The sequence below is a fragment of the Salmo salar genome, chromosome 22, assembly GCF_965601325.2.
Source record: "Salmo salar chromosome 22, fSalSal1, whole genome shotgun sequence".
NCBI classification, from domain to species: domain Eukaryota; kingdom Metazoa; phylum Chordata; class Actinopteri; order Salmoniformes; family Salmonidae; genus Salmo; species Salmo salar.
In genome coordinates this window covers 17,943,972-17,954,177 of record NC_138312.1, presented here as the reverse complement: position 1 = coordinate 17,954,177, position 10,206 = coordinate 17,943,972, and the positions used below count along the sequence as shown (strand labels likewise).

General features: G+C 42.7%; 1 protein-coding gene across 3 annotated transcripts; it reads right to left on the bottom strand.

The window, feature by feature from the left end:
* Positions 1-2,787: 2,787 nt before the first annotated feature.
* On the bottom strand, positions 2,788-8,649 carry LOC106582882 (GATA-binding factor 2). Of its 3 annotated transcripts, none has more exons than XM_045705489.2 (7): positions 8,418-8,649; positions 7,356-7,478; positions 5,101-5,335; positions 4,448-4,951; positions 4,191-4,336; positions 3,899-4,024; positions 2,788-3,611 (listed from the first exon to the last, which is right to left on the bottom strand). In XM_045705489.2, the coding sequence occupies exons 3-7, from the start codon at positions 5,312-5,314 to the stop codon at positions 3,324-3,326; spliced, it is 1,278 nt and encodes a 425-aa protein (XP_045561445.1). In that variant the 5' UTR covers positions 5,315-5,335; positions 7,356-7,478; positions 8,418-8,649; the 3' UTR covers positions 2,788-3,323. The 3 variants fall into 3 exon arrangements, with proteins under 3 accessions (XP_045561445.1, XP_082823531.1, XP_045561444.1); XM_082967405.1 differs by having other exon boundaries at positions 5,101-5,337; positions 7,356-8,285; positions 8,418-8,648; XM_045705488.2 differs by lacking the exon at positions 8,418-8,649 and having other exon boundaries at positions 7,356-8,367.
* Positions 8,650-10,206: the final 1,557 nt, after the last annotated feature.

Genomic DNA, 10,206 nt, shown 5'->3' with positions numbered 1-10,206 from the left:
TGGACTTGAACCCGATCGAATATCTCTAGAGAGACCTGAAAGTAGCTGTGCAGCGGCTCCCAATCCAACCTGACAGAGCTTAAGAGGATCTGCAGAGAAGAATGGGAGAAACTCCCAAAATACAGGTGTGCCAAGCTTGTAGCCTCATACCCAAGAAGACTCTAAGCTGTAATCGCTGCCAAAAGTGCTTCAACAAAGTACTGAGTAAATGGTCTGAATACTTATGTAACTGAAATATCATATTTAAAAATATATATAAATTAGCAAACATTTCTTAAAACCTGTTTTTGCTTTGTCATTATGGGGTATTGTGTGTAGATTGATGAGGGAAAAAACTATTTAATACATTTTTTTTTTTTAAATAACATAAAATGGAAAAAGTCAAGGGGTCTGTATGCACTGTACATATAGGTAGGGGTAAAATGACTAGGCAACAGGATAGATAATAAACAGTATCAGCAACTTATGTGATAAGTCAAAAGAGTGCAAAAAGTGTCAATGCAGATAGTCCGGGTAGCTATTTGGTTAACCATTTAACAGTCTCATGGCATGGGGGTAGAAGCTGTTCAGGGTCCTGTTGGTTCCAGAGTTGGTGCATCGGTACAGCTTGCCGTGCGGTAGCAGAGAGAAGAGTCTATGACTTGGGTGGCTGGAGTGTTTAGCAATTTTTAAGGCCTTCCTATGACACCACCTGGTATAGAGGTCCTGGATGGCAGGGAGTGATGTACTTGGCCTTATGCACTACCATCTGTAGCGTCTTGCAATCAAATGCCAAGTAGTTGCCATACCAAGTGGTGATGCAGCCAGTCAAGATGCTCTCAGTGGTGCAACTGTATAACCTTTTGAGGATCTGAGGGCCCAAGGCAAATCTTTCCAGCCTCCTGTGGGGGAAGAGGCATTGTTATGCCTTCTTCACGACTATGTTGGTGTTTGTGGACCATGTTAATTCCTTAGTGATGTGGACACTGAGGAACTTGAAGCTCTCAACCTGCTCCACTACAGCCCCTGGTACCACATTGCCAGGTCACTGACCTCCCTATAGGCTGTCTCTTCGTCATCGGGGATCAGGCCTACCACTGTCAAGTCGTCAGAAAACTTAATGATGGTGTTGAAGACGGAGAACAGTAGGGGACTAAGCACATACCCCTGAGGGGCCCCCATGTTGAGAGTCAGCATGGCAGATGTGTTGTTGCCTACCCTCATAACCTAGAGGCGGCCCGTGAGGGGGTCCGGTATCGAGTTACAAAGGGAGGTGTTCAGTCCCAGGGTCCTGAGATTAGTGATGGTCTTTGAGGGCAGTATAGTGTTGAACGCTAAGCTGTAGTCGATGAACAGCATTCTCACATATGTGCTCCTCTTGTCCATGTGGGAGAGGGCAGTGTGGAGTGCAATAAAGTTTGCGTCACCTGTGGATTTGTGGGGCGATATGCGAATTGGGGTGGGTCCAGGGTGTCTGGGATGATGGTGTTGATGTGAGCCATGACCAGCCTTTCAAAGCATTTCATGTCAACAGATGTGAGTGCTACGGGGCGATAGTCATTTAGACAGGTTACCTTGGCGTTATGGGGCACAGGGACTATGGTGGTCTGCTTGAAACATGTAGGTTTTATAAAATGTTAGTGAAGACACTTGCCAGCTGGTCAGCGCATGTTCTGAGTAAGCGTCCTGGTAATCTGTCCCTGCGACTTTGTGAATTTTTAAGGTCTTATTCACATCGGCAACGGAGAGCGAGATCACAAAGTCGTCTGGAACAACTGGTGCTTTCTCATGCATGGTTCAGTGTTGCTTGCCTCAGAGCGAGCATAGAAGGCTCGTCAGTGGGCAGTTCGCGGCTGGGTTTCCCTTTTGTAATCCGAGATAGTTTGCAAGCCCTGCCACATCTGACGAGCATCAGAGCCGGCATAGTAGGATTCGATCTTAGTCCTGTATTTATGCTTTGCCTGTTTGATGGCTCGTTGGAGGTCATTGCAGGATTTCTTATAAGCCTCAGGATTAGTGTCTCGCATGAAAGCAGCAGCTCTAGCCGTTAGCTCAGTGCGGATGTTGCGGGTAATCCATGGCTTCTGGGTGGGATATGTACGTGCGATGTTGTCGATGCCCTTATTAATGAAGCCGGTAACTGATGTGGTAAACTCCTCAATGTAATCGGATGAATCCCGGAACATATTCCAGTCTGTGCTAGCAAAACAGTCTTGTAGCTTAGCATCCACTCGAGACTTCCTTAACATTAGAGATCACGCTCCAGCTTTTCTTAACAAAGAGACACACCCCTCCCCCTCATCTTACCCGAGGCTGCTGACCAGTCTTGACGATGCATGGAAAAGCCAGCTAGGTGTATATTATCCATGTCCTTGTTCAGCCACGACTCCGTGAAATGTAGAATATTACAGTTCTTCATATAGTTATTTTTAGTTGTGTGTGTGTGTACCAGCTTGTGTGTCGATTTTTGTTGACCTAACGGTAGGTAATGCCACATCAATCTAAATGTAGAACCTGGCACACCTTTCTCACTTGAGTTGAATGTTTTGTCACTTTACCGCTGCTTAATGGAAAACTGAGGATTTGCATGTCCGGTGCTCCCAATACAATTCCACTGTCAGTCCTTACCTCCCAACAGAGCCTGGACAAAGACACCATTATACCTCAGTGAGTGAAAGTACAATGCCACTATAGTGACTCACCACAGCACCTGAAAGAGTGCAGAAAATTTAAATACCATTTACACATTGAAAATGATAAACGTGTGCCTCAAACCCAGGTATTTGTATAGTAAATAATCAGAAACAGTTTTCTTAATTTTACCATTCATGTTTTATTGTTTATGAGGAGCTTGTAAGAAATTACAAATATAGAAATGTAGCAAATACAAAACAATTCACATTTTAATCCCCATTCACCTTCAACTAAATCATAAACATTTGAAAAGGGATATGGCAACTTTAGTCCACACAATTCGGTACGTATTTACGAAATACAGCTACAAGTTCATACCAGTGTTACCCGTATCAATGATTACAGTGGGAAGTTTAAACTTTAATTTTAAAGTTTTAGTTTTCATAAAAATGGAATATGCCTTTAACAAAATACAATCAAATCCTTCCATAAAGGTTTTTCTTTTTTGATCTTGTAAAAATGTGCAGTATTATGTCCAGTGTTAAGACAAGATCAACTTCACACATAAAATTGGAAGGAAAAAAGTATAAATGCATTTATGTACAAGGCATCCACTGCTACAAAGAAGCTATTCCTCAGTAGGCGAGTTTGTGTCTGTACTGTATGTGCTGTATGTTGCCTTTATGGGTCTGCATATGCCTAGGTCTGTTTCACACCAGTGTGGGCACCATGCCAGTGTTTGGGTGATGGGTGTAAGACAGGTTGGCAGACGGGTGCAGGCCGGAGGGTGGGGAGAGGAAGTGAGGGGTGTGGCTGTAGGAGAGCTGTGACCCTGGACCCAGGGAGTAGGGGCCCCCGTGGTCATCGAGGGGGGGACCCTGTGAAAGGTTAGGGTATTGCTCCAACATGGCGCTCTTCTTGCCCTTCTTGTTCTTGTTGGACGCTTTACGGTTTCGTGTTTGGATACCATCTTTCTTCATAGTAAGGGGTCTGTTGACCTGTCAAAAGAGAAGTGTGCCTTAATTTCACATACATAAATTAGTACATTCTCTTTCTCCAGTATTAACCTGATACTACTATACTACAGGAGGTAAATACATTTTTAAAAACTCCCTATTGAGGCTAAAACGTAGAGTTTATGTTCAATGACTTGGGTTAAGAATCAGTAGCTTGGGGTTGTGTGGGGTTTTGCCGTTTCAATCACTGAGGAAGTGCTAGCTACAAATGGTAATAGTAGTTCTCTAGCTAATTGAGAACAGTCAATGTATCTTGTTCATTGACTCACGTTGTGCAGCTTGAAGTAGAGTCCACAGGCGTTACACACAGGCTCGCCCCTGGCGTTCCGTCTCCACAGCGTGGTGGTGCTGGTGTGACAGTTGGCACATTGAGTCCCGGCCCGCTTGCTGACAATCTGAAACAGAGAGAGAGAAAGATAAGTCAATTCTGTAGATTAAAGATGAGCTCCAATGTTTATTTGGATTCATTGTGTTTTTCGATCAATTGATTGGCATGTCAACACCATGGAATTTATAACTGATTATTGTCATATCTTATCCGGTCCTTATGCATTATCTTACCAGTCTTTTCTTTGGTCGGATCAGGGGACGATTTTGGCCATTCATCTTGTGGTAAAGCCCACAGGCGTTACACAGGTAGTGTCCTGTTCCATCACGACGCCATAGAGGGGTGGCAGTGGCTCCACAGTTGACACACTCTCTGGCCTCTGCCACAAATCACAGACACACAAATAATTCTCTGGAATCCCACAGGACGTTCAGAGGACAGAGTAAAATTACTTAGATGGGATAGCATGGATATGATGCATGATGCTCACCTGGTGGAGACAGTCTCATCTTATTACGTAGTTTGGGGGAGTAGGAGGAGGGGTTCATCCATGCCCCTGGGGAGGAGTAGAGGCCTGCCATTGTGTAGTCCTGCGGAGAGGTCATGTACGAGCTGTAGGGGCCCAGCATGTGTGAATGGGAGTGGGGAGATGGTGTGCACACACTCCCAGCAGCAGAAGTTAGATTCAGAAAACTGCTTCCACCACCTCCACCCAAAGGACTCAAGCGCTCAGCCTTCAGGGCCTCCTGAAGCCTGGGACTCTCCTTGCCATCCCTACCTGGAGAGGAGTACCCATCTCTGGAGGTGAACGAGGATGTGGCGCTGGAGGCATAAAGGGAGGTTGGGGTGTATGGGTGCAGAGGAGTCTTAGTGAAAGGGTTGCTGGTCCAGGTAGAGGATGATGGGTTGTATGGAGAGCTCAGAGAGTGGCTGCCAGGGCCATCCAGCCATTGAAGGTTGCTCAGGAGAGAGGGCGAGGAGTACACCTGGCGAACTGTATAAGAGAGAAACAGTAGAAGGGCACAGTTGTCAGGGGAGTCCCTGATTACAGAAACTGTGCATTGTTTTAAATTCAATATTAATTTACACTATGAAAGGTCAACATAAATGTTTTAAAGTTATGTTATGTTCCTCGCTTCTGACCTGAGCTCTGTCTGTAGCCTGATGGAGCCCTGCTGTGGCTGGGGTTGGAGAAGTAGGAGGGAAGGCTGGTGAAGTCAGTCTCAGGGTTGGAGAAGAAGGGCTCTCCCTCCTCTCCTGGAGGTAGTAAGCCAGGCTCTGAGGAGAAGCTGGCCAGGGGATCAGAGCTGAGCAGAGCCGGAGACACCCAGTGAGACTGTTCAGAGGAATCCTCCATGCTTACAGATATAACCACTAACTCTGAAACAACAGAAAACATTAGGAGAAACCTAGGGAGTCACAGGGAAGAAATCTTAGTTGGAACCTGATTAGGAGCTATAGCAACAACCAGACAGTACCAGCATCTCAGTAGGCTGATGTGAAGTGTTTACAAATACAGTTTTTTTGTGAGGCCGCCATTTTAAAGAAACACATGTAACATAAAGACATGAAGGTCACTCAACAGCAGCATGTTTTCAAACTTCCCTTTTAAGGATCCTCATTTGACTGTGGCTGAAAGTAGACCCTAAAAATAAATAGACCTATCTGTAACTACAAACAGTGAACAAACGTTTGCTTACAACCAATGACCTTTATAGGAATTCCTATTTAGGGCTCACAAGTGGCGCAGCGGTCTAAGGCACTGCATCTCTGTGCTAGAGTTGTCACTACAGACACCCTTGTTTGAATCCAGGCTGTATCACAACAGGACGTGATTGGGAGTCCCATAGGGCGGCGCACAATTGGCCCAGCGTCGTCCGGGTTTGGCCGGTGTAGGCCGTCATTGTAAATAGGAATTTGTTCTTAACTGACTTGCCTAGTTAAATAAAGGTTAAATGTCAAAACAGAATGTGAGTTCTAAGGAAAGCAAACACAACAGTTCATTAGATGGCAATAATCTAGATGTTCAGCATCTAGATAATTTGATGTAGTTCAGTGACAATTTAGCATAATATAAAGTGCATAAGCCTAGTATAAATGAGTTTATTGTGTAGTGGAGGGTAAAAGCAAATAAACACAGTTAACCCCCCTACAGTTTCCACACTTTTTGCAGAAAAATACATTTAAAGTATTGGAAGCGTTACCTTTTTCACCATGACCGGCGATCACAGTTGTTTGCCCACCTATTTATTTTTTACCACTACACCATTATCACATTCAGTGTAGTGGCTAATTGATTATATAATGTAACAGAGAGTGCTTCTAACCAAAACAAATGATACATCTCTGGAAATAACAGAAGTAGTGTCTGCTCTGGAACACACAGTGCATGTTGTTAGTAGTAGAGACAATGTTGACCCATATCTTTATTAACTTGTGATAAGAGGAAAGAGGAGCCTGATAGGGTCTGATAGAGTCTGAGAAAATCAGATAGAGCACATTATTGTCATACTAAATATACCCAGCATCAGTGATATGACGGGACACCAACCCTAATCTCATCTGATTAATAGAAATATGTTGTCGCACAATTACTGCTGACTACCACCCAGCAGACCATATAAAACCACTGTCACAGAACTTCTCTTAATAACAAACAGTGCAGAATGAATCAATGCTATCACTGCAACAACAACAAAACTATTTCTTTAATAACCACAATTGGAAAATAGTGACATTTCACTGTCATTTTGCAATGGAATTTATTCTCATCCATTATGGCAAAAATAAATAGACGTCAAAGTTGTAAAGTAAAATTTTTCTAATTAAAAAGTGAATTCATTAAATGAAAATGCTTGATAAATTCACATCCATGAACATCCACGCACCATTACTCCACAACACATGTTGATAAGTATACACTTGTCTGTGTAGAAATAATTCAACCATCTACTCATTGACTGTAACTGTAGGATTACAGTTGTAGTTACCAAAATGTAAAATTATCTAAAGAGGTCATTGCCACTCACCACTACTATCTCACATATGGTCGCAGCCAATCAAACAACTAATGGTCTGGAGTAATACAGAAGGCTAACTTCCACAGGTTTCAGGTAGACACCATTACACTTGTGATCATCCACTATCATTCAGGCTGATATTGTGAACACTATTAGAAAAAAAGGTGCTATCTAGAACCTTTAAGGGTTCTTCAGCTGTCCCCAGAGGAGAACCATTTGAATAACCCCTTCCTACACGTGGTTCTACATGGAACTCAAAAGGGTTCTACATGGAATCAAAAAGGGTTCTCCTATGGGGACTGCCGAAGAACCCTTTTAGAACTCTTTTTTCTAAGAGTGTACAGTGGCACTGTAATGTGACAGAAACGCTGCACCTACCTGAGGTCCTTGTGAAGAGTGGATGTCAAAGGAGAGTAGAGTATGGCCTCAGTACAGGATACCCAGCTAGGTGAGCGATTGAGAGAACACACCACTCTGAGGTTCCAGTGTCTGGATCTATGTCTGTGTGGGCAAATCGCCAGAAGAATAACTGAGGTCTTGTACCCCTCGAAAAAAATGACTGAGGTTAACGTTAGAAAGGGAGCGATGGGAGGGGTTAGGAAGAACTCTTTTGAAAGACACACCTCCTGGTCCTGCTATACCAAGAGACATCTAATTTGTCTGCTTGGGTAGACTCACTATAGTCAGTCACAACTACAAATTGTCAGTAAATATATACCCAGAAACTCCTTATAATCATTATTTACCTCTATGTTATTGACAGGAATGGTAAACATGAACTTTTTAACATTATTTATATACGATTTATGTGATGGAACTGTTGTATAAAAAAGGGGAGTTAACGGGTATTAAAATGACAGGCGTGTATTAATGTGACTTGTTTAAGTTATATCTAGACCAATATCTTAGACTAGTAAGATGTCCAAGTCAGAATGTCACTGCCTCCATTAGACTTTTGCGCTTTGGAATCTCTTCTCAGTATTTGCTCCTGAATTACAATCTTTATTGAGTCATGCAGCCAGCTTACAGTAGGGACTGTTTCTGTCTGTTGATGGATATGCATACAATGCTGATAAGACCAGACACACATGGAAAAAGGAGAGACGGGCATTTAAACAAAGCAAATGAAAAATGCAAAGAATACATTTCTCTGTGGTTCAGCACAGCTTAGAGTGGAGGACAGTAATGCAAATCGGGAGAGGTGCTGCAATCATGGAGAGAGATATGGTCTGGACACAGGTAGGCTTCAGACAGGCCTCACTCTGTCACAGTCATTTGGTAGTCAAAGCATCCCCAACTTTCCTCCTCCTTTGTTCATTTACAGTTTTCAGGGAAATTAGGAGAGAGTTAGAGAGAAGTCAACCTTTTAATTGCACAAGAAACACGTCCTACTGTAGCTCACTGCCTGTAACTGTCTTTTTGAAGTAGAACAGACTTTACCTGAACAACTGCTGTATAGTCCCTGTTCCTATAATGGTGAAAGAGAGCATTCAAATACACAATATTCAAATTCGAACAATACTGAGGAAATGTGCAGTATTGATTGATGAATGAAGCATTAAATCCAAAGTCGTAGAGATCATTTTCAGCCTTATGGCTCACTCAAAGAAAGTGAGAAACAATGAAGATGAGAGAGAGAGGATGAGGTCCTCCTGACTGTGTAAGGCTGGGTTTGTGTGAGGAAAGGAGAGTGGTGGAGAGCGGTGGCGAGGGATGTGGCTGGTGGCACTCTGTCAGCGAGCTGCTTGTCTCTGATAAGAGGTTATCAAGATGAAAGGGGGAGGCCAGGAATTACACTGTCACCCAGCAAACACAGAGGAATAAAAGCACCCTGCAAAGCCATGCCACTCATAATAAACATGTGCATGAGCAAAAAAACAAAAAAACATTTACACACACAAATATACATCTCTGTCTTTGCACTGGCATGTGCAGTGAAACACACACACACACACACACACACACACACACACACACACACACACACACACACACACACACACACACACACACACACACACACACACACACACACACACACACACACACACACACACACACATAAATATATCTGAAACTGAAAAAGTATAACCTATATTATACAGTTAAGCAATTCTATCATAATAGAATTGGTAATACCATGATGATGGGGGGTGCAGGGTACACAGCGGGTGGCCATTGAGGTCAAACCTCCAATTCCCAAGAAACAGTCTTCTTTGTATGCAGTAGTCTTATCTTTACCACACAGAGGCTGCTGAGCCATTCTCAGACACTGGTATACACCCGGGACTACTGTGCCCCCCCCCCTTCTCTCTTGCTAACTCTCAGACATGCTGTGTCTCTGTGTACATGAAGTGTGCGCTGTCAGAGAAAAATTGTCTAGGGCATCTACACTGTTATAACAGTAAAAACTGGGATTATTACACAAATCATTTCAATGATTACTAATGAAATATTTACTCAATAATGGTCAATCACAAATTATAGGCTGGTACCACACCCCAACTGCCATAAAACCCTGACACACCCCAACATATTTGTGTGTAAAGAACTCTAAGCAAGGCTAATGTCAGCGCTTCATCTGATAAATACAAGATCTGCGTCTTACACAGGCCCTGGAAGAGAAGGGCACATCTTAGCAACAGCCACATTCACAGAGCTTTGTTTTTAAGATATTTTATTGCAATACAAAAAATAACATAAATATGTGATTCAAATGTGTCACTGCCATCTTAGATTTTTTGTTGTTGTAGTTCTCCAATTGGTCATTGTTATTCTAAATATAAAAATCAGAACAACAGATATTTGTTATACTGTTGCAAGTGCTTGAAACACCATAACATACCTTTTCTGTCTAATTTTATCTTTCCTATTGGAAAAGATAAGATCTTTCCTATTTGATACTCTGATAGCCCCTTCTTTTACAGATATTGTGATAATGATATCAAATGATGAATGTATTTATCAAAGTAGATCAAATCTTGAGTGTGTAATATGATATAGAATCTTGATTAATCATGGCATGGTGATAATGGTGACAATAACCACACCTTGGAATAGTGAGAGCTGATAGAACTCTAGCAGGATTCCAGAAATCCTTGTGTAGGCCCATATATAACATCATATGACAGACCACCCTCTGGTGGAGGAACTGTTTCAGTGGCTGAGGGTCTTTCATTTCAAGTCGTCGTCACTCAACGGTTAATTGGCTTCATTCACTTTCATGTAA